At 36.7% G+C, this 26,451-nt stretch overlaps 1 protein-coding gene across 1 annotated transcript in view; it reads right to left on the bottom strand.

Moving 5' to 3' along the window:
* The window catches only part of EndoB (endophilin-B), a 243,010-nt gene that overhangs the window by 18,198 nt on the left and 198,361 nt on the right, over positions 1–26,451 (bottom strand). The window contains exon 7 of the mRNA XM_067145790.2: positions 19,201–19,357. Within this exon, the coding sequence (XP_067001891.1) occupies positions 19,201–19,357 (157 nt within the window). The remainder of the gene's footprint in view (positions 1–19,200; positions 19,358–26,451) is intronic.

The raw sequence follows: 26,451 nt of genomic DNA, 5'->3' as shown, positions 1-26,451 counted from the left end.
CGTTTGCAGGAAGAATAAGATTTTTGGTCAGGTGACTACCGAATTATCAACACAAAATTAAACAGGGGAAATGCAGGAGTTGGTTTAATAATGAATAAGAAAATAGGGCAGCTAGTAAGCTACTACGACCAGCATAGTGAAAGAATTATTGTCGGCAAGATAGACACCAAACCAATGCCCACGACAATAGTGCAGGTCTATATGCCTACTAGTTCAGCGGATGATGAGGAAATCGAAAGAATATACGAGGAGATAGAAGATTTAATACAATATGTAAAAGGTGACGAGAATCTAATTGTGATGGTAGACTGGAATGCAGTGGTAGGCCAAGGAAGAGCAGGTAGTACAGTAGAATGTGGATTGGGACAAAGGAACGAAAGAGGACGTCGGCTGGTTGAATTCTGCACCGATCATAATTTAGTCCTTGCCAATACTTGGTTCAAACACCTCAAACGACGGCTGTATACGTGGACGGGATCCGGAGACACTGGAAGGTATCAAATAGACTTCATTAAGATTAGGCAGAGATTCAGAAACCAGGTGTTGGATTGCAAAACTTTCCCAGGAGCAGACGCGGACTCTGACCACAACTTGTTGGTAATGAAATGCCATCTGAAGTTGAAATTGAAGAAAGGAAAGAATGCAAAAAGATGGAATCTAGACAAGTTGAAAGAAAAGAGTGTGAGGGATTGTTTCAAGGGACATGTTGCACAAGGACTAAATGAAAAGGCTGAAGGAAACACTATAGATGAAGAGTGGAGAGTCATGAAAAATGAAGTCAGTAGGGCTGCGGAAGAAATGTTAGGAAGGAAGAAAAGATCAACTAAGAATCAGTGGATAACTCAGGAGATACTAGACTTGATTGATGAACGACAAAAATACAAGAATGCTAGAAATGAAGAGGGCAGAAAAGAATACAGGCGATGCTGGGTCAAAAATAATAACAGTGTTATTATTTAGTTAGATAGGTTGACAATATATTTCCAAAGTTTCGTGATGATATTCAGCCTACAAGTGTGTCAAAAGTAATATTTTGTTTCGACGTGCATAAGGCCACGCCCCCTTCATGGTAGTCATCATGACAAACTGAAATATTTTGCCCATTTGGACGGGCAAAAGTTGAGACAATTCTTACTGCGCGATCAAGAAAGCTGTGAAAACTTCCGCTGTATTGCAGAGTGTGCATAGCCCACTTCCGCTATAAACAGAGTTGCAAATTGTTGTTGTTGCCAGATTATAAACCAATTTCTGAAGTGAGAGGAGTAAGTGAGTGAGTTGAAGATGGGAAACCACTCGGAGGCTTACACAGGCTCACAGATAAAGACATACAAATTCTGCAGGTTTACTATGGAAAGGCCATAAGAGACAATGTTGGAGATGTCAAAGCAATGCAAAAAGCAGTGTGGGCAATATTTTTTCACAAGCTCTCTACTGATGAACATGCAATACATCCTCTTTGCAGCATAACCTGGTGCAAATATAAACAAGCACAGGCAGAAGGAAGATCATATAAACATAAACACAATCTTCCTGAAGCTGTAATGAATGCCATCAAGCCCATATTCCAGATTCTAGCACACCCAGATCTGTTAAAAAAATGCACCCATGGCAAAACTCAAAACGCGAATGAGAGTTACAACCAGTTAATATGGAAAAGGTGTCCAAAAACAACATTTGCTGCTTCTGATGTTGTTAAAATTGCTGCATATGATGCATGTTTGGTGTTCAATGATGGAAATAACGGAAGAATCAAGGTCCTTGAAAGGCTTGGTTTTGACGCTGGTGCTTACACGCGGACAATTCTGGGAAAGATAGACGACCAACACATTGCTGCTTCAGAACTATCAGAGGAAATGCTCATCAAAGTGTCCAGGCAAATGAAACAGGTGAAAAGGAGAGGTTTAAAAGAGTCACAAGAAGAAGAGGAATATGGTTATGGCCAGCATTAGTTGCTTGTTTCTGGTAAATAATATTTCAAATTTTCTTTCTTCATTTCCCGTAAATTACATATTGCAACATATACGGAACATTTTCTCCTAAACTAATAGGGCTATTCTACTGAAATTTGGTACAGTTATTTCAAATAACTAGGTCTACAATACCCTGGGACAGTTTTTTCCTAAATAAATTTGGAAAGAAATTACACATTTATATATACCTATAAAAGAGGTCAATATTTTTTTTCTAGAATTGAAAATATAATTTATAAAAAACAAAAACATTCTGACTAATTCTGTTCGAGAGAATTTTTCAACTGCTTTCTTACAGTCTATATACAAAAGTTCAAGTTCATAGCAGACAGTTTTTGAGTAAATGTTCCTTACATCATGACAAAATTTTCAAATTTCAAATTTTCAGAATCTGAAAAATATTCCTCTGACACCTATTTATGTGTATACAAAGTTTGGTAAAGCTAACTCTAAAATGCCCCGAGTTATAATAATTATAATAAAAATGCTGTTATACTGTAATATCGCATATGTCCCCCCTAAAGAATCAAGTGGATAGAAAGTTGCAAGGTAGCTAAGGAAGAATGGTTGAAGGAGAATTGCAAGGATGTCGAAGGCTGTATGGTCCTGGGAAAGGTAGATGCTGCATACAGGAAAATCAAGGAAACCTTTGGAGAAAGGAAATCTAGGTGTATGAATATTAAGAGCTCAGATGGAAATCCACTTCTAGGGAAAGAAGACAAAGCAGAAAGATGGCAGGAGCATATCCAATAGTTGTATCAAGGTAAAGATGTAGATAATTTGGTTCTGGAACATGAAGAGGCTGTTGATGCTGATGAAATGGGAGACCCAATTTTGAGGCCAGAGTTTGACAGAGCTGTGAGGAGAAGTCCCATCCAATTTTCGGCAAAATGTTGTTATACCTATTCCCCAGAAAGCTGGTGCTGACAGGTGTGAAAACTACCGTACCATTAGTTTAGTATCTCATGCCTGCAAAATTTTAACACGTATTATTTACAGAAGAATGGAAAAACAAGTTGAAGCTGAGTTGGGAGAAGATCAATTTGGCTTCAGAAGAAATGTAGGAACACGTGAAGCAATCCTGACTTTACGTCTGATCTTAGAGGATCGAATCAAGAAGGACAAGCCCACGTACATGTCATTCATAGATCTAGAAAAGGCATTCGATAATGTTGATTGGACCAAGCTATTTATGATTCTGAAGATGATAGGGATCAGATACCGAGAACGAAGAGTTATCTACAATCTGTATAAAAATCAGTCTGCAGTGATAAGAATCGAGGGCTTTGAAAAAGAAGCAGCAATCCAGAAAGGAGTGAGGCAAGGCTGCAGTTTGTCCCCTCTCCTTTTCATTGTTTACATAGAACAGGCAGTAAAGGAAATCAGGGAGAAATTTGGAAAGGGAATCACAGTCCAAGGAGAGGAAATCAAAACCTTGAGATTTGCCAATGATATTGTTATTTTATCTGAGACTGCAGAAGATCGAGAAGTTGCTGAATGGTATGGATGAATTCTTGGGTAAGGAGTACAAGATGAAAATAAATAAGTCCAAAACAAAACTAATGGAGTGCAGTCGAATGAAGGCAGGTGATGTAGGAAATATAAGATTAGGAAATGAAGTCTTAAAGGAAGTAGATGAATATTGTTACTTGGGTAGTAAAATAGCTAACGATGGCAGAAGTAAGGAGGACATAAAATGCAGACTAGCACAAGCAAGGAAGAGCTTTCTTAAGAAAAGAAATTTGCTCACTTCAAACATTGATATCGGAATTAGAAAGATGTTTTTGAAGACTTTCGTGTGGAGCGTGGCATTGTATGGAAGTGAAACATGGACGATAACTAGTTCAGAAAGAAAGAATAGAAGCTTTTTAAATGTGGTGTTACAGAAGAATGCTGAAGGTGAGATGGATAGATCGAATCACAAATGAAGAGATACTGAATCGAATTGGTGAGAGGAGATCGATTTGGCTAAATTTGACGAGAAGAAGAGATAGAATGATAGGACACATCTTAAGACACCCAGGACTTGTTCAGTTGGTTTTTGAAGGAAGTGTAGGTGGTAAGAACGGTAGGGGTAGACCAAGGTATGAATATGACAAGCAGATTAGAACAGATGGAGGATAGTTACGTAGAAATGAAAAGGTTAGCACATGATAGGGTGACATGGAGGGCTGCATCAAACCAGTCTATGGACTGATGACTCAACAACAACAACATAATATTAATACATATTTGAGTCACTGGGTACTTCAAATTAAAATATAAATACTATAAAACCTTTAATTTATATGATAAATCTTTATTATTTTCAGAATAATTGCATCCATTACATTGGAGTTTAAATGTTTAGCTTGAATATCACGTATCGCGAGTGAGCGGAGTCTGAATTGGTGTCGATCACTCGATTCCACGGGACGTCGCAAACCCGTACGGCACTCCTCAGCAACCGATTGGTGAGCCCCAGTGTTACATGATTTAGAAGTTCAAAATACTCTGTTATGTCTTGTTCGTGAAAAATACTGAAATAGTTCAATTTTGCCGTTCATGTTTACCTTTTTGATTTAATGCTCTGGGGGGAATAAATATTGAAGTGTAATTACATTCATTTTTTATGTAGTATTTCCCGCCCGGTTACCGTTCCCCGGCACCCGGCTGACGAAAATTTCTGGGGAGAACACTGCTATTAACTGTGACATTTTTTCTTGAAATCTCAGTCAGCATAATTTCCTTAACAGACATGAGTATTTATGAAAGTTTATGAAAGTTCGAACTTTCCCATGAATGTTACTGCAAATGATTACCATGATAAAAGTATAATTGTGTACTGCGACACAAGTGTTTTACTGTGAATTCAAACCGTGTTCTTTATCCAATTCAAACAAAATTGTGTATTATTTCTTCTGAACAGTGTGTAAATTATTTGTGTGTGACTGACAGCATTGTCTTTGATAAAATCTTGAACAGTGACATATTTTATTTAATGTCAAGTGCGCCTAACAACGAACTGTGCTTTTCATTTCAACCTTATTTCATCAACGTGTTTAGTGTTGTTTCATGACTGACAGCAGAGTCTTTGATAAACTCTAGAGCAGTCATACATTTCTTTCAATGTCAAGTGCTACTTTATTTAGTGGAAAATCACCATGAACCGTGCCAAGTGCGTGAATAATTTTCAGTTTCATAATTTCTATTCGTGAACTGCGCTTTATTTTCTTCCAATCTCGATGCTACCCGCATCTTCATCTTTAGTGAACTTATAAATTCAATCTAGAAGATTAAGAGTGAATTCGACTGTATATCCCAACCATATTAAATGAAACAGTGCTGTTAAACCGAAGTGTCGGGGGACTGTGTAATTCTGGACACTCGTATAAGTTTTGTGACGAGTGATTACCCCACAACATCGTCGGAGAACGCCGGAGATCGTCCAGAACGTTGAAAGTTCGAGACTCAAACCCATATCTAACCAACCTGGATGTTCTGGCCTTATCTCAACATAATATTGGCAACTTGCAGAATATATTCCAGCCCCGTTCAGCCTGGTGAACTGGGAGCATGGGTCGTCAAAAGGCGATGTTGAAGACAGCGACTATCAACGGTAAGGTGATGTGCACTTTGAAATGCATTTTCTGAATAAAACACTATTATTCAATCTATTTAAAAATTTTCTTGTAGATAGGACCCTGCCTCCTGTACCAAGCTCTAGCTCGAAACTACCCTGAATTGCCCTGAGACCTACTTTGTGCTAACTTTAATATTAATTCATAAAGTCGGGCTATTTTACTGGTACAGTAAGTCATCTAAATCTGTTTATCTTCACTTTTCACGTTTAAAAAGCTGTTTAGTTTCATTTTATAATCGATACTTGTGCATCAAATTCCTTTTGAGAGGGGTGATGTGTCAACAGCAGAACAGCCATTGCAGTATTCAGTAGCGGTCATTTAGCTAACATACAACCCATGTGCTTTCTGTTTACTGTTGTGTTCCGGGTGTTATTGGTACGCTAGTGACTTTGCATATTATTAAGAGTTTCTTTCACACTAATATTTGGTAATATATAATTATTAAGTTGGTAGTCAGTCTTTGTCTCGGTGTTTAGGTTTCAGTTACCTGTTTTAAGTTACGTTTACATAATCTTTAAAGTTCCGTGTGGAGTGAAGATGAGCCCAGCCAGCCCTTCTCACATAAAGCATAAGAAGGGAAAGCATTGAGAAATGGAGAAAAACAGTGTGTTCTGAACATTTTAAAGAATTTCAGTGACGCAAATCCTGGTAGTACTCTCGAAAATGTGATGAGGTTAGTAGCAGCTACTTCTTAATGTCATCCCACAGCATATTAAAGACTTTTGTGGCACGTATCCAGTAGATGATATTGCACTGCAATTGGGAAGGCAAGTTTTAAGGTTACCTCTGTACCATTATTCTTTAAACCCAATTGAAAGTGTGTGGAGCCAAGTTAAAGGCCATGTGGCTATGAACAACAAAACTTTTACCCTTGCAGAAATAAGAAAACTGTTGAACTAGTGAACATCCTTCACCCTTTCCCCACCAGCCCTGCACCCGCCTTCCCCCTCCGCTCCTCCCATCCTCGCAAACACAGCTGAGCCAACAATAGACTTGATCGTACAAATGAGACCATTAACTTTGAGAAGGCCAGGTCGGTTTGAGAGGACAACCACCTTTTAAGTACTGAAGTTTAAAGATTTCTTCACACCCATTTCACATTTTCTTTACTCTCAACCCAAATTTCTCAAACCTTGTTTTTTCCATTACAGATTGGAACTTCATTGACGGTTTCCACTATGATCACTTACAGTTTACTATGCACCTGCTACTTCTCTAACACAGCTTCTCAATTTTGTCGCTGCCCTCCCGACCATTTAAAATAAAGCAAATCCACCTAGCCAACATTGGAAACAATCTTTGAAAAAGAGACCACTAAATTGTGAAGAAATTGAGAATGCGGCTATTCTAAAATTTTAAATTCATTGGTGTTTTTCCATCACTTATCACATACGTTTCACTTGGAACGTTGTATCCTCTCAAACTGGGTTTCTCAAGCTTTTTCGCTCCCCTTCTAGCCATTCATGGTGATTGTGTTTCTACAAAGCCTGAATTTTCAAAGCCTGAATTTTCAACACTGTTTTCGTCTTGTTTTTGAATTGTTGTCAACCTAAAATTTTTAGACTTAAGAGGTCCGCAACATCACCATTAGCACTTAATGTTTTGTTTCCGTCTGCATCATTTATTTTATTTTCTTCTTAGTTTTAGCACACTTTTTGGAATCAATTATGTTTTATATTAACCTTTTTTCACTGAATTTGTCTCAGCAAGTTATTTATTGCTCCATCTAGTGATGTAAATATTGCATATTGTTATTGTTTTTATTTCAGTCATGTCTCTTGTTTTTTTCTTTTGTTCCTTCATTTGTGTTTTTAGCACAATTTTAGCTTGTATTGTGTTGATTACTTTAACCCCCTTATTTCACTGAAGATGACTTAAACGAGTCGAAACATGTTTGAATTTTATTTCTCCATCTAATTATGGAATTATGGTTTGTATTGAATTAGGAGGATACATTTAATTTTTCCTTTGTAAAGTGATGACGACATTGAGGGAACTGAGTAAGCTATCTTCTGCAGGCGACATTGGTGAGTACATTAGCCTTCAGAATTGTATTGAATATCATCTTGATTCATTCTGCTGATTGTATAAATGTGTTCTTACAACATGTTAGTTAGATTATTTGATCTAGTTATCGACCTTGCGGTTTCTTGACTGATGTTTTCATGCGACTAGTACTGCAACATGCACGTGGCCGGACTTGTTATTCTTATCTCCTTGGTAATTTGAGATAGGGTATAGAATAGGGGTTAAAGTAATGTTTTCATTTGGGTCATCAGTCCGTAGGCTGGTTTGATGCAGTTCTCCAGGACACCTAGTGGTTTAATATCACACTAAAACATCAAAGGTTTTCATCAACGCAAATACCATTGGGAAGGTAGCAGTCATGGCCTTAATCAAGGTACAGCCCCAGCATTTGCCTGGTATGGAAGTGGGAAACCACAGAAAACCATCTTCAGGGCTGCCGACTGTGAGATTCAAACCCACTATCTTCCGAATTCAAGCTCACAGCTACGCGACCGTAAGAGCACAGCCAACTCACTTGGTGAACATACCTGCCGAGATCACCAGCAAGGATGAAGTAGCCTGGAAGCACTTCAGCAATTTTGAAGCCAAGTGTTGCTAAGAAGACAACTTTGATTGTTGCAAGTAGACCGATTTGCAGGGAATAGACACTAAAATAGTGGATTTTTCCTCCATCTGTGATGTAGCCAAACTTCATTAGGCAGTCATCACAGCACAAGACTTAGGAGACAAAACCACTGAATTTTGTTAATAAACAGTGCTGATACTGTGTATCTTTCCATGAGTACCATTATGTAGCAAATTATAGATGCATATGATTTATACTTTCTCCCACTTCAAAGTGTTTGCTGCACTGCATATTATCTGCATTAATAATGTAACATAAGTTAAAAACTAACATTTGTGTTAAAGTTATGAATGATAGAAGGAAGCACAAACACAGCCAACAAACCAAATCAAATACCAAGCTGATCAACCAACCAATCAATCAATACAACACAGCCCACAGTAGTTAAACCAACACAGAGATTATGTTTACATATTATAAGAAAGAAAAATTACATCACTCATTAGAAAATGTTAGATAACTAAATTACATGTAATTTCATCCATGCTTATCACGTTAGTAAATGAAATTTTATAACCACAGGCAAATGACAATTTTTAGTGGCTAAAGAAAGAACTCATTAGGTTATGAAGTCATATTGTACAGGAAAATATGAATCATGAGTAATATATTTCACACAAGAAAGAAAGAAATGTATTTTAAATTTAATATTAAAATAATTGTTGCAAATTACATACAATATATTCTCAGACTATTTTATGACACAGGAATATAACTACAATGACTAAATAAACCCAGAATTGACAACAAATCTCTTCTACTTTTCCCACACCCTAGTAGGATCATGGATGCACACCAATCTTATGTGGCAGGATGTATTCACCATTACATGCTTCTGTGGTGGTTAGTAGTGTGATATGTTGTATGCATATAAAGAGTAGAGTGTTGGGACAAACATGAGCACTCAGTTACCAAGTCAGAGGAATTAACCAGATGTGTTCCAACCTTATGGCCATGGGCAACCTTTCCAAGGTTGAGGTAAGCTAAATCGAGGCCAAATTACCCAATTAGTGACAATTTCAATTGGAACACCTACATGACGTGACGCGAGATAGAAGAATCGTTGAAGCGGAAACTGACTGACATCAAAATATAAAACAAAGTGGTAAGTCATGAAAGTCTGGTATATTGATGTGTGCATGCTCTTGTAATTCAGTGCAACATCAGATAGTAACTTAGTAGCCCATTGTAAACAGCTACAAAATGTTGCCAACACAACACATTGTCAGCATAATGAGCATCTGAATTGTAACTTGGTTACTGCCTATACATTCTTTTGTGCTATTTTATGACTGAGCAACAAAATTAATTTTCATTTTATACAGTCACACACGTTTGTTCTATAGATGTCAATGAAGATCTCGATTGCTTTGTCATATTTAGTTTAATGAATTTGATCAGGAACATGCTACCCTCCACGACTTCAGTAGTGCTTTTGATACCATAAATTTAGATATTCTTTTGGCAAAATTATACGCCATGAATTTTAGCCACACGGTCCTCCAGTTCTTTTCTTCTCACCTCACAAACCAAAGACAACATAAACAAGAGTAAATCTCAATGGAGTGTAAGAAAACTGGAACCACCCCAGGCAGTGTCCTAGACCCAGTTCTTTCAAACAACATCTCAAAACAACTTAAATTTTGCAAATATCATCTGTATGTTTATGATCATCTCTAAATATAATACAGTATTATTCCCCAGTTGAAAATGTCCATTTTGCAATAAAGCAAATGAATGACAGTCTCCACAATGTAACACAATATGCCAGCAAAAGTTTCTCAAGATTAATCCAAATAAAATGTAAGCAATAATCCTTGAACAAACTGGCCTCATAACTGAACTCAAAAGCGGCAATATCCCCAACTCAGATCTAAGTGGTATTAATATTGTTTTCTCAAACACAGTAAAAATAAATAAAAAATCCTTGGTATCATGACAAAATCCAAATTGGAATGAACAAGTAACGAGTATGCAGGACAGCAAATTCTTCTTTACATCCTCTCAAATATCAACAATCCTATCTCCCATTAAATTTAAAAATCAGATTGATTCAGACACTCACACTCCCATTATTTAATTACTACAATGTACTTATTGATGCAACTATTGAACAGACTAGTAAGCTACAAAAAGCATCAAATTCATGTTATTCATATTTTCATTAAATTACTCTGCTCATAAACACCCTATTTTGAAAGAATAGGCTGGTTAAAATTCGACAAACTACATAAGCTACACAGCTACTCTACTTCATAGACTGTTGAATGAATCACAACCCCACTACCTTACTTTGTTTAAATCCCTTTCCTCCTTTCATGACCATAACACACGTTCCAGTTGCTGTAAATATGCCGTTCCCAAAAACAAAGCTACTTTGTGCAACCAGACATTCAGAGTTGATAAGCTTAACCATAATAGGTGTTTGATGCGATCCTGTATTGACTGGTTTAAATCTAATACAGAAACTATTTAAAATAATTTATGTTGGGTTCACCTTGTCAATACTTTTAAATTTTTCATACATATTTCAGGAAGAATATGCATTCCCTTCATCAGTGAAGTCAAATCAAAGAATAAAAACAATATAACACTATATTTTATTTAGCCCACAATTTGAAGAAGTATTATATCATAATCCACCATATTAATGAATAAACGAACATTAGTGAAATATAATGAAAATTATCATTACATAAAATTTTAATATTTTGACGATATTCAATGAGAATACCTAAATAAATTTAAGATCTTCAAGTTTTTCTCCTTTTTTCCTTTTACTTCCTTAGATGATCAAACGCTAGTTTATACAATGGGTTCTCATCTGTACTTCTTTCATTTAAACTTGATTCAAAGTCATTCTTTTGAGCAAGATAAATTTTTAAACTTTCTAAAACATTAATGAATTTTCTGTTTATGGTCAAATGTATTAACTCCAGGTCATTAGAAATGTCTGTAAATTTATTATTCTTTTCAACCATATGCTCCCCTATTGTCAAATATTTTAATATTTGATTGCATTAACATGTTCTTTGTACATTGTAGCCAAACTTCTTCCAGACTGTTCTATGTATTGCTACCTACATGTTTGGCATGTCAATTTGTAAATTCCTGACGTATTAAATCTTGTACCTGAGGGTACAGGATATGAATTAAAGGTTCATCTCGTTGGAATATTTCGGTGAAGCATGTAAGAAGTTCTGTAGAAGATACAGTGAAGTACAATATATTGGGCTTTGATAACAACCTAAAAGTTTGGTCATCTTTATGTACGAAGTACACTGTGACACAGTCTAATTCTTCACTGATGGCAGGAATTTAAAAAAGAATGATATTATCTTTCCACAGTTCAAGCAATCTCTCAGCAGTGGGATGAAATGTAAGCCGCCTAGACGGAGAATGTTTCAAGAATTTCTTTTGAGGTAACTTGAGATCATCTTGAATCCTTTCACATTCCTCCAGCATGGATGGTCACCCATCAAAATAGTGATAAACAGCAACAACACCTAATTCAGATGCATCTTCACCAAAAGTCTTTTAGATATGTATCATGAACAACATGAACGGGACAGGTCCGCGAGAGCTCATTAATTCTACACTGAAAAGTCTAGTGAACTTTCTTATTCACATCTTGTCCATCTGAACCAATCATAGTAAGTTTGTAGCTCCCTCTGTGGATCAGTGGTAGAGTGTTCACCTCCAGATTCCAGGATAGTAGGTTCAAACCTAGCAGAGGTAGTCTGATATTTGAAGGGTGGAAGAAAAGTCTCTTCGACACTCGATGTCGTACAATGTCTGAATGTACAAGATATCTAGCGACACATTTGGTGTTTACCTGACAAAATCCATTTACAAACTCAGCCATAGATGTCACCCAAGAAGGATTTGGTTCACTGTGACATCTAGTAAGCCTAGAGTAAAACGGAACATCAAAACTTGATGAGCAAATTAAATTAAATGCTTGCACACAGTTGCTGAGGCCATACAATTGTTATCATCATCATTATCACCACCATCACATTAAGTTTGTGAACAGATAGGTTTGAATTACAGATTGCAGAGTGAATTTTTCTATGAAGAGTTTAAGCATAATTTTTTCTGATTAATGTTTGCAAACGTCTGAAAGTACTCTCTGCCTCTGGCCAATGTCTCACCAATATCTGAAGCCCTTTTTTGTCTTCAACATTCTTTGTTTCACCAAAATGGACTGAATACAAGGAGATTCCCACATCACCTGAGATCATCTGTTGAAATTATGGTCTCAGTGCCTCACTCATTAAATATCACAACTTAAGTTTCAACACACAGACTTCATAAACCAAATTAGTTCAGATTCTGTTGCCACATTCTTCGAACTGTATTATAGCATTTAATAACAAACAGAAGAACTACAGCTTGACTCAGTATCTTCACTTTGTATTGTGTCAGAAGATTCACAGTGATTTGCTGCGACAAACTAACTGCTTATACCTCAGAACATCAGAGGCTAATTTTGTTTGTATGTTAAGCATAGTGTGAGTGTTCAAGAAGAGCATGACATCCCTTGTTTTGAAAATCTTTTTATACACACACACACACACACACACACACACACACAAACTTTGCATAATACTTCAGTTTCACTGTGTCTTGATGCCCATGTTGACAACGAATGACCATTCCTGTCATCTTTAAGCAGCCAACTGGTTCTAAAATTGCACTTTCCCATTATTAACACTTCTGCTCACAGATCAGCAGCCAACCATTCCATTTAAAATACTGAAAAGAAAGGAAAAATAATAGAAAATGACAAGAAGTACATTACAGAAAAACTTTTAAACCGTTCTACTGAAAAATGTAACTCAAGGTTAGTTTCGTTAAGAGAACAATTTCTGTGTTCATTACACGGATATTCTTACCATGAGAAACTTCAGAGGAAGTTAGATATTGATCAGCCTTAAATATAATAAAGAAACCACATACCTTTATTCTATTTGGAAAATAACACCTCACACAATTCTTCTACTCCACCTCCACATTTTAAAAATTCTTCACCTACCAAAGGCAAGAAAGCTAGATAAACTCTTGCTGATAAAAAGAGACTATGAGAGACCAACCCCAACCCCCCCACAAAGAGAGAGAAACTCGTAGGCCTGCATTTTACACATTGAGCCTCAATGGAATAACTTCCTAAACCCGAACTGCCTCCTATCAAATTAGATAGTAATTTTGCAAACAGGTCTAATTTTATCAGAAAGAATGCTTTCCCATAGTTTACATGAACCAATGTGAGGCTAACTGGCTTATAATTATCAGCTTTATGTATATCATCCTTCACTTTGTACATATGGGCTACTATAACAAGTCTCCATTCATTTACTATAGCTCCTTCATACAAACAGTAATCAGATAAGTACTTCAGGTATGGTACTATATCGCAACCCATTGCCTTTAATATATTCCCAGAAATTTTATCAATCCCAGCTGCTTTTCTTTTATACACTCCCCTTGTTCACTGATGATCCCTGGAATATCCTTCCTGTAACCTGTTTCTGCTTTAAAGTATCTGTACATACCCTTTCATTTTTCTATAATATTTATATGACCACCAATTATGTCTGCAATCATCTTATTCTTAGTTGACTTGTTTGCTAAATTCAATTTCCTAATGACCTTCAATCTTTCTACCATTAAATCTGATCTTTAAACCTATTCCTTTACTTAAAAGTACAGTACAGTTATCCATTTACCTGTGGTGGTGGTTGTGTTTATTCTTTAAAGAGGAAGTACAACTAGGCAACCATCTTCTATTAATCCATATGCACCCAGCCGTCATATACACCAACATTCCTAGGAATCTACCAACTTTTAGCTTTCAGTTAAAACAGTACTGTAGGTGATTGATTACAGATTATCATGGGACCTGATTTATATTCAGAAATGCCACACAATTCATCCCAATGCACTTAGTGAACAGTAACTAGAATTAAAACATAAAGCAAGCTGAATAAAATCTTAAATTTTCCACACACTTACCTTGGAAGTTCTTCAGTGCGTAGTATGGCTAGAAATGTTCCAAAGTGGAACTTTTTATTACTGTATTATCATTTATTTTACGAGACAGATAGGTTTTATGGTGACAACGGGATTGGAAATGGCTAGGAATGGGAAGGAAGCAACTGTGGCCCAATTTAAGGTACAGCCCCAGCATTTACCTGATGTGAAAATGGGAAACCACAGAAAATCATCTTCGGGGCTGCCGACAGTGGAGTTTGAACCCACTATCTGCTTAATGCAAGTTGACAGTTACATGAACAAAATCACGCAGCCACTTGGTCAGTAAAAGTGGAACTTGCAACTTTGCACCACTTACCATGAATTGTAGGCTTCTCTACAAATCCCATTAGAATGGAAAGATCAATGTACACACGTATTTCACGCACGTTCATCAGTAAAAACTCTAGATTAGTTCTGGCATATCTATTGATTTCATCTGCAATATATTATACTATACAGTCATCTAGTACTACCTGAAAATGAATTTCCTACTAACATTTTCACAAATTCCACTGGTAAAGCACACCTCACTTGTTCCTCAAAAGGTATGAATAACTGGAATATTCTGTTTATGTATCCAGTTACGCTCAACATGCTCTTCGCCCTCTTCACTAAAATCGCTTTCATGATCACATTCACTATTGGGTAAATCGTGTGATAATACACTAGAGTCCCGTTAATCCAAAAGTCCAGTTATCCAAACTGAAATATTCATAGAATGAAGATTTACCTGCATTTTATTAGTCATATTTTACTAGAATAACTTAATGTAAACATAATTACACATTATAAACCATCAATCACTGGTCGTTTATCTTTACATAGTCTGTTAGTTTCTTTTGTCGTAGTGATTAAAACCTACTTGAAGATGCAGTGTTAAACCAGCGTCTTATAAAGATCACATCAGTGAGTCACGTGTTCACGTTCTGCAGCGCTACCACTGAGAGAGCGGCAGAAGTAAACATCAGAAGCAGCTCTTCGCATCCCGGGCAAAATGCAAATGTGTAACCCGTTCCCGTATTTTGGCAGTTTTAGGAGACAGTTTTAGTCGTTTTCTCCTCTACGGGTTCTTAACTACCCTACTGTAATTTTAATTTTATACAGTATTTTATTAATGTAACTGTTAAAGAATGGACATTTCAAATTACAGTATGTACTGTACTGTATTGTAGAAACTATTTTCTTCAGACGGTTGAGGCGCTGGCCTTCTGACCCCAACGCGGCAGGTTCAATCCTGGCTCAGTCCGGTGGTATTTGAAGGCGCTGAAATACGTCAGCCTCATGTAAGTAGATTTACTGGTGCGTAAAAGAACGCCTACAGGAGAAAATCCTGGCACCTAGGCGTCTCCAGAAACCGTAAAAGTAGTTAGCAGGACGTAAAAACAATAACATTATTATTAGAAAATATGTTACGGTTAATCCAAAAAGTTCGGATGAATGAGACTATTGTATACGTACAGGGTCACGAACTTCCCCCTCACTAATCACTCCTGAAATAAAAACCTAAAACATCTAGCAATGTTTTAACACACTTGGGGGTCATCCCTCTTTAGTAGATAAGAGTGCATAGATTGTCCATGAACTATCCTCAGCCTACACAATACTATGGCCTTTTTCCATGAAGGCCAGAAAGAGGCCCGCCACGCGGTACTCGTCTTAATTGCTCTCAGCTTATTGGAAATTTGGGTAGCTAGCCACTCCAATTCCCAGGACGCCACGATGGTTCGACGTAGCTGAGAACAAATATCTTTAGCAAGTACATTCGTTTGCCTTGGAGGTAAAAGTACCGCTTCCTTTGCAGCTTCATCTGCAAGTTCATTTCCTGCAATCCCAACGTGGCTTGGAAGACATGCGAAAGTGAATTTGGTGCCAACGTCACGTGCAGTTTATTGTGAAACTGGCTATCCTTTATGGTGTAGCTGCAGGCGGTGAATTAGTATGTTTTATACACACAAAGAAAACAGACATCGAGAGGTTGAGTTTGTTCCGTGGTTCCAGGTGATATGAGTAGCATTGTCAGACTTACCAAGAGGGATGATTTTCTCTAACACAGTATGATTTTATAGGCAGACCAGGAGTCAAGCAACAGCAAGTTATTTTCACCAGCTATGGGCCAAAAGCAGTGTTCGTACCATAGCTGTAGTTCTGGTATGCCCATGTCAAGCTCTTGCTTGCTGTGATGTAAACATTCCCTACTGCTGCTGCTAGGTCTCTGACAGGTGACAGAATCGTTAGAGGCAGATAACCTCCAAATTTTTGCAGCACAATAAATAACTTCCCGGACAATTTGCAATCCAGACTAGCAGTAGGAATAATTGTACTCTGTCTCACGAGAAGTCGCGGCAGCTTGTATAGTCCTCTCCGTGTAAGGACGTACCCTAAGGGTGCAACCTTACCCTTTCTCCCCTGTAATATTAAGATATTGATTTATAGTTACTTTTCTTGCTGTTGGGTCTTTTTCAGTGTCGGTAACCATACAGTTTAGGGACCCTACTTGCCGATACGACGCCTTACATTTACCGTTAATCTGGCACGTTGGCAACGTGTAGTACATATTGTTGATTTCATTCATTGCTTATCGGATAAAATCAACAATATGTATCCTACTTACATGCTTTAATCTTAAAACATAACCATGCTTCTTTCTAAAGGAATATTCAAACTGTTTCAAACCCTAACATGAATGACTTTAACCAAGGTTCCAGTATTGTTAAAATTCTTACGATTCAGGCGACCATATCAGCTGAAGAAACCCCAACTCACGCAGTGATAAATTCTAGTCAATACAATTTGAGAAACCCTAATTCATGTTGTGATCAATCCAATCCACAATTGGAAGTCGAGTCAAGAAATAAAATTAAAGCAACGTACAAAAAGAAAGCCCTACTAAATTTACAGTTTTATAAGGTTCATTTATTTTTGGCCCAAATGTTGTCTCCGTTGGAAAGGAATTAATTCCAACTACATGTGGACTATAATTGAATATTAACGATTTTAACCAAGATTCTGGTTTTGTAAAAGTTCTTATGAACAGTTGAAGAAACCCCAGCTCACGCAGTGATAAATTCTAGTCAATACAATTTGAGAAACCCCAATTCACACCTTGATCAATCCAATCCACAATTGGAAGTCTAGTCATAATAAAATAAGTTAATTCATTGTTCATAAATTCTGGCAAAGTTAATGCACGTATTGTACATATAGTAAACTATGTAAATAGCATAAGACGATTGTATTTAGATTAAGTTAGTTTACTATAGTTATAGTTTTAATCCTTGACCTTAAGTTTAATATATGCTGAAGATGCCCATAACAAGGGCAAAACATGTCCCTAACTGGTGTGTTTAATTCATGTAGAATTTAACCACTAAAAAAATATATATTTGTATTGAATAGGTGGGCACAATATTTTTAATCTTGAAAGAGTTTACTTAATGAATTCACAGCCAAGAAACAGCGAGGCTTCGTCGATTTTCCAATCACTAGAAATTTTAGCTTTTCGGTTCCAATCATATTAGCTCCCAGCATCACAGTGACCCTTTCTTTACTTGTTAACTGTTCCTCACACACCACAAATGCTGTATTACACAGTTAATGTTATACAAAATTCGAGTTACGGAGTATTTTTTGCTTCAAGGGAGGAAGCGTTTGCTTCGAGGAATCGATAAATTCATGTAACTGAATTTCGAGTAATACCGGTACAGAAATAAATACACGTGAAGAATAGGACAAATGGCTGGAAAATTCAAGTTAATTCAAGATACTGAAAATTTGAGTAATGGAGGTTGGAGATATCGCGGTTCAACTGTACATGCCTGGATATCTAATCACTTTCAGCAGTACTGTCATAGTGCAATCAGCATGTGCAGTGTCCACATAGTCAAGAGTATACGACGACGGCATGACATATTCCACTGACTCATTTTGCAAAAACGCTATTATGTCATCTGCCAATTCCTTCTTACTCTGCAAAATTTCTTGCGTTCCTTTCTGATGGAATGTCAATGTCCGCTGTAGATATAAGGCAACGTTTGCTTCGTTTATGGTTGCCATTGCGCTGGTTTATATCAGTACTACCAGGAGTATAGCACTGCTAAGATGTACGTGTCGAATGAGTTGTTCAACTTCGTCTCAGCCTCGCGCTCTGTTCACTTTTGGATACATACAGGTCTTCCCCCACCTTCCATTTGCAGCCAATGCTGCACATGCAGGGTAGACGATAGATGGGGCTTCAAACGCATTCAATACCATCGGCTGTTCGCGACTTCGCACTCTTGAGGGTTACTTGTTAGAATGTGAACTAATGGCAAATAACTGGATATGGAAATCAGCAGGGGATTTACAAATAAGAAGTGCTTTCTACTTGCTTTTTTCTTCCAGTGATATAGATCAAGCAATGATATTTTCATATATACATATTTTGTTAATTTCTTTCTTTTTTGAAGAAAATTGTGAGTGTGACTTTCTGCCAATTTATTACTATAGAGAGATATTCTTTAACTGCAGATAAACTGTACATATTACTTGTAATATCCACACCAATCTCGTATTCACAAAAATACTTGTTAAAAGGCCATTTCCTTCACAATCTTACGCATTGGGTAACTCACAAAATTACGATTATTAAAAGCAGGTAATTCAGGAGTACTTATCATGTAAATAGCTTATTCTGTTGCAAATATCAAACACAAATTCATTTCCTGTGAAAGAGGATATTTGCTAGTTACTCGGTTAATTCAATGAAATATTTATAAAAAATATGTATATTTATTCATCTTTAAAAATGAAAAATAGAATTGCAGTATATAAGTAAAACAAAAGTGAAGTAATACACATTTATTAATGTTTAATTTAACATAACTTGTGTTCTAAATCACTCATTATACATCATTCCATGAACTGGAGAGATTTCATTTACCTCATCAGCCATAAGGCTAAGTTCAGTAGAGTCCTTTGCATCATAGTCGTAGAGGACTCTTGCTCTTCGTTGACCATTCTTAGTGGCGTTAACACTGTCTGGTGACTGAGGAGCTAGGTTCTGGTAGGGAGCACCACCAGGCGTCGCCAGGGACAGACTGAACCAAGCAAAAAAATAGCAACAAAACTAACTTTCGGCTCTGCAGGACTGAGAACTAAGTAAGCCATCTGTGGACTAGTAAGAGCTACGGAAAGGTCTATGTACAAATTCAACCTTCATTAATTATTTAGAAGGGTTGGTATAAGACATATCTACTACTTATGTATGTAAGTCCATTGCATAAGGAATTACAGAATACATATGAATGAGATCACTTTATGAATAACTATAATAAAGACTTGAGGTTAAATAAACACAACTATGTTCTATTATTTCAGAATGTGGGTAAAGGTTATACTCCAGTTCAATTACTTGGAAGTTTCTATCAACCAGATTAACTAGACTGTTGTAAGTATTCCATGATTTGAAAATATATATATAAGTAGGATTTTACAAGATCTATCAGAAAGGAAAAGCAAACTCAGACCAAGAAATTCGGAATTATTTTACGGCTAGACAAAAATTAAGGAAACATTCTGGATCTATACATTCAAATTGGCTAGATAAAAATTAAGGAAACATTCTGGATCCATACATTCAAATCTACTGTATAAGGTATTACTGAGCCATTTACAGAATTAAACTATTAGAAATTCTTCAAACAGCTTTAATGTTACTGATGATTCCTTTACAATAAACATAAATTTAGATTAATATTTACAGGTGCTCAGCCCGAAGTGAAGAGTAAAGAGCATTTTGTAACTATGTGTACTAAATGGTCCAAATTCCAACTCAAATAACAGCTTTCAGAGTCAATATTCATTAAGACAGAATTACCTTAAATTCTGAATATTTGTTGAGATTATAGTTTATTTAAAGATACCAACTATCCTATCCTTTATCCTCCTTGCTCCTGATATAACAAAGATAAAAGACTACAATTAGCTCAATTATTTCTAGTTTGAATTGTAGTTAACTGCAGTTATTTGGAGCTTTGGCATTACGTTTTAGTCATACATTAATACATTATCTGCAATTCGCACAATTTATAGTAATCATGTTTAGAACATTATTTCATTACAATCATCAAGAACAATATTAATGGTAAATACATGCTTTCTATGTATACAGGTGTCATATTCATATATTTAGGAGACATTCAAATTGTGATAAAAGGAAATCCCAAAATATACCAGCAATGATACTACAAGCCTAACACATTCTAAGAGCAATGTTTATGATAATATTTTATTCTTATTTATTACAGCATGCAAGTCAGATTGACACTGGATGCCATGAAGAACAAGGTTTATGTATACAAATAGAGCAGGGTAGCAAGGGCTATCGACAGTACCCAGAAAAAACTGTAAACTGACGACTATGATTAATGTATGCTAAGAGCATAAGTACCTCTTTTTAAATGCTATTCTGTAGACATGAACTTTCAGACAAAATGGAAAACTATAAGCTCTGCATGCCAGAGGTACAGATGAAATGTGATGAGGTTCCTGACTGGTGTAGTTCTCAGATCAGTTCCAAAACTGTGATTTCCAACTGTTCCAAGATAAGAAGCTAGGAACATACACTCGGATAAAATTAATGACCAGCCCAGCAGTACTTTTAGTTCTTCTCAGCTTTGATATGAAGTTGTATGTTGTCCTCAGCCTGAAGGCTGGTTGGATACACAACAGCTTCACCATCAGATGTCAGACAGCCCAGGCACCACTGAACAGGCTAAGGGAAATGAGGAGAGATATTTTCTCGTTTTCCTTACTGCGCCAGGAGCTACTACAGATCAGTCTGCTGAAATGCATGCCCCACTTAACTCTATGAGCGATACTTTCACACCATTCATAACAGACTGGTTCCATAAGGTTGGAATTACAAACATTACTCATATCTCAGACACACTCATATTTTCAAAGTCAAGGATGAAACTGAGATAGATGAATGAAAGTTACAAATTTGTTCTCACTATGCAACTTTAGACAACACCAGACAGACAAGCAGTAATTGGAGGGACACGCCAACAAGCGATGCCTATTTAACAACTTTTAGTTTCACAGTTTGTTGAATTATGTCCCTTTCAACTACGCTTCATTTTAATTCAAATCTTGGTCACCTAATGTCAACAAATACATACTTATTAACAATATTGCTGGTGTCAAATGACAACAAAAGTTTAAACTTCGTGAAGACCAAGGTTTAACCTGTCACATGTTTCAATTATCAAGATGACGAGATCTTAGAATGTTACAGACTCTTATCCTCAAAGGACAACAAACTTTTAGCCCAATCTTATTTTCAAATTTCAAACGACTATAACCTAATTATTAGTTCTTAAGATTGAATCGCAAGTCATTATTTAAGATTTTAGACATATTAATTGTTTGTAAATAATTCAGTGTAGATTTATTCTACCATAATTTTAAATGAATGTAATTTTATCAACTTTTTCACTATTATGTCCTCGTTAATAAGGCATGCCATCAATGATTCTGCCCTCTATGATATTTTAAGTTTAAGATTGTAAAATGTACAAACAGTTTTTAAATCATTAGTTACGAACATAAACCAACCTTTGAGATTCTAGATTGGCTGATGATGCACTATAAAGGAGCGAAACATGTCCCGCATATAACTTCATATTAATGAGGAAACTCTAAATGTAATAACATTTTGATGTATTGAATAGGTGGTTTATAATAAAACATTGTTTGTTGTAATTAAACAGACTTTCAATATGGATTAAAATATGAGGTTAGTTACTAGCATTTAAGTTAATCAAACCAGTCTTCATTGTCATATGAAAGCCATGCATTTCACTGCTGAAAGCAACAAGAAAACCCAAGAACTCAAGTCATTCCAAACTGATTTATAACAACAAACTCAAAGTAACCTCCAGCCAAACAAGAAGTCAATAAGGAACAATAGATGAAAAGTAGACCCTGCAGAAAGTACAAACAAGAATTTACTAGCTTCTGAAGAATTGGAACAAGGACTGCACACAGTGGGTAAAAAGAGAATTTACACAAAATTTGAATTCATATGGTATATTGTCAAAACAAATTGATTTTTGATATTTTCTTTATCAGTGGACACATCAAATGTTGTGGATTTAATCTAGTTAAAAACATTTTTATGTCAATTTTCCTATAACTTCTGTTCCACTGAGCAAATGCAAGCAAAATTTCTGCTGTTAGAGGAACGATAAAAGGATGTTCTGTCACAAAGGGAAATCAGCTAAAGTTTACATGTATGGTTCAATAGGGACACTGTCTGATATGACAAGACGCATCTTATAAGCATATTCTCACAGTAAAATTGAGAAGAGGCTATTTTTCCCCTTCCAATAAATATTAAATCTGTCTTTCTTGAATGTGAAAAATCTGCAGAAACTAGTATACTTGCACTTAAGTGAGCTCTTTTTGTTGAGCTTTTTACCTGAACACTGACATTTCATATTTCATCACGAGTGTTCTTTTGCGGTACTCTAATTATACACCAAAATACAACAGAATATTCTGTCCGACCAACTCCTATTGTTGATAATGATGTTTTATATCCCACTAAGTTACATTTTAATGGTTTTCAGAGACATGAGGTGCCAGAATTTTGTCCCATGGGAGCTTTTACATGCCAGTAAATCTATAGACAACACAAAATAGGTCATATTTGAACACTTTCAAATACCACCGGACTAAGCCAGTATCAAACCTGCCAAGTTGGGCTCAGAAGGCCAGCGCTCTACCACGAGCTACTCAGCCCAGCCCAAATCAAATTCTTGATCCTGCTACAAGATTAAAACAAGTTCAAGAGTGTGAAGTAAAAATGCAAAGTTTCAGAACTGACAAGGGAACTGTCTCGGTTGGTTCAGACATTTTCAAGTTAATTTTTGATGAAGGTTTAATATATCCTACAAATAATTGCAACAATCATTTTGCCTTAAAATCAATGGTAGGGTTTTATAATTAGTTGCTGAAGAATAGCTGGGCAGCATGGAGCAGTTAGCTGATGACTTGGAGTGACCTTGTAAATACTCTGTAGAAATATAACAATACTTCTAAATTTAAAGTTACATAAAACCATACAGCACTTTATACCTAATGTGAGAATTTGATAACATGAAGAGAATTACAAACCTATTTTACTAACACGTACAGTACTGTATAATATGAGAATATCAAAATATTAGGGCTTTAATAGTACTGTATCATTTATAATGACAGCTAGAATATTCGTAGAATGAAATTTCGGTAATCTATATACAGAGTGGTCCATTAGCCCACAACGCTGCAATTCACAGACAACCTTTAAAAAAAAAAATCAGTCCCTGCTCCCATACAAGAGTAGTGCAACAATATGTTTGTGTTTAAGCTCGACCATCCAACGCAGCATTATAGAAAGAAATCTGGACTGGGACACAGCGTTGGAGGAGAAGTGGTGGAAAGACCGAAGAAAGTGGAGAGGAACCATATTTGCCCCTACCCGGCTACAGCTGGATAAAGGGAAATGATGATGATGATGATGATGATGATGAATAAAGTTTGAATCGTTAGTATCAATGGTAATTCAATGATAGATGAACTAACGAATTCATAAAACTATCACAGCTGTGAATAATATTTAGCCTGTGTTAGAACATGAAGTCAATGAACAGATACTGTATGGACTGAGAACTTCTTTCCTGTGGGAGTTCTTTTACGTGCCAGTAAATCTACTAACACAAGGCTGACCTATGTGAGCACCTTCAAATACCCCCAGACTGTGTTGGGATCAGACCTGCCCACTTGAGCTCAGAAGGCTCTTATGGAATTCTTTTCTCCTTTCTTCCTTAAGCAGTTCGATGAACTTCCCAAAGGTGCCAATCCTCAGACTAGGTAAGGCAGCAAAAGCACACACAGGTAACATTAAAAAAAAAAAAACAGGTTATGCAGATACAGGTTCAAATCCCACGCTGTACACCCACCATTTCATTCCCTTTTCTGTTAAGTCTTTTACCGTGAATATGGTACAAGCACATTCCTACTCATTTTCAAAGAATGAATTTGGCCCTGAGAAGGTTGGCTTGTATCAGATGTTACATGACAGCACTGTGAAATCTTGATTCATCTGAAATGAGGACTGTTGACACACAGGCTGCATCATTGGTCACTTTGTGTAACGTCAATTGATGAAAATGTTCCTACATGTCGAAGTCAGATCGTGGAGCTCGAGTTGTAATTGCCAAGGGTATAATGCTCACGTAACAGTTGACCGACTAGTGTTTGTCTGTTGTGCAAGTGCCTGTGGACCAATGTAACAATGCGAGGGGCATTCCAGACAGCACCCAACACAATCTCTTCGTTTTGACAAGACACCAAAGGAGCGTTCTAATAGGAGGTTTCCACCCAAGTGCCACAGTCATACCCAATGCCATTCAAGGTTTTCCTCTCTCAGGAATCACTTGCCATACGGACATTATGAGTGTGATGACTTCGGTGATGTTTTTCAATAAATGAAAAACGTATCAACGTAACTTGTCATTAGAATACATCACAAGATTAGTACAGTAAAATCTGCCTTTAGTGGAACCTTTATGAGCCGGAAAACTATCCATATCTGAAATTTTCCCAGTCCCATGAATTATGTTTCCTCTTTATTCTATTTGCTTTACATCGCACCGACACAGATAGGTCTTATGGCGACGATGGGATAGAAAAGGCCTAGGAGTGGGAAGGAAGTGGCCATGGCCTGGATTAAGGTATAGCCCCAGCATTTCCCTGGTGTGAAAATAGGAAACCACAGAAAACCATCTTCAGGGCTGCTGGGGTTCGAACCCACTATCTGCCGGTTGCAACCTCAAAGCTGCACACCCCTAACCGCATGGCCAACTAGCCAGTTGAATATTCATGTAAATGTACCTGTATTTAACGGAACCTGTCTGAAGCGGAAAGGTAAGGGAATTTTGCGACTATAACAGAAAAAATATGTAACCCTTTACAGTACATGTGTATTCCGAATGGATCTCAGATGGCTGACACAGCATTCAGCCAGGAAATGAACTTTGACAGTCTGATTGTAAGGCAGCAACTCTGTCCATAGACTATGAAAGGAATATTCCATGTGGTTTGGACACCCTTTAGTGTAGGAATGTGGAAAGACCAAAACTTGAGTCAGGAAACTTAGGGGCCTCCTCCATCCCTTATCTAATTTTGTAACCAATCATGCCTATGGAATAGCCACACGTCCAGAACAAAATAGAGAATGTTCACCTATCCACTTCTACGAACGACAATATACATTCAGTGACAATGAAAATTGGGGAAATAACCATATATAATATCTACAAACCCAAAGCTTTCCATGGCCGATCCATGTTCTGCCAACATATCAACATCCTGCAGTCTATGTAGGAGACTAACAGCCACCACATCCAATGGAGATATAGAATATCTGATATAAGTGGTGAAGCTTTAGTAAATTGGGCAGAAGAAAATAACATCCATCTTATTTTTTATGCTAAGGATTGGTGTTCCTTCAGGTCTGCAGCCTGGAAATAAGAATATGACCCAGGCTTATGCTTTGTCACAGCTTTGTTAATACAACTCTCAATGTTTTGTCTGATTTCCCTTAAAGGCAACACCGCCCAGCTTTAGTAGAAATTGACACAATTGATAACCTCAATTCTTCGAACCAAATGGAATCTACAAAAAGCTAATTGGAATGCCTTCTCTGAGGATCTAGGTAAATGCCTAGGTTCGATACCATCTGCTGTTAACTATAACAGATTTGTAGGAGCAGTTACCAGTGCAGCATAAAAGCACATAACCAGAGGTTATTGTAAAGAATATATTCCAGGTTGGGAGAAACAAGGTGAGGATCTCTACAATGATTTTCACAACAGCAGTGACAGAGAGATAGCAGATTATCTGATACATAGCCCAGATACTGCACGACAACAGAAGTGGATGGAAACCACTCACAAAATATGGACTTCCAGTAGTAAGCCAATTGTATCATATGAGAAAATAACCACATAACACTCAACAAAATTGCTGCGCACATTGTTAAAACATTTAAAGGAACAAATCACAGAGAGACAACTCACATAAAACGGAAACTAAAAAAGATGAAAGCAGCAGCTGATTGCAACAATGAATATTTGTGTGA

Source organism: Anabrus simplex, chromosome 4, assembly GCF_040414725.1.
Source record: "Anabrus simplex isolate iqAnaSimp1 chromosome 4, ASM4041472v1, whole genome shotgun sequence".
Classification (NCBI taxonomy): Eukaryota; Metazoa; Arthropoda; class Insecta; order Orthoptera; family Tettigoniidae; genus Anabrus; species Anabrus simplex.
Note: the sequence above shows the minus strand (reverse complement) of the source record. Positions and strands in the feature narration are given on the sequence as shown.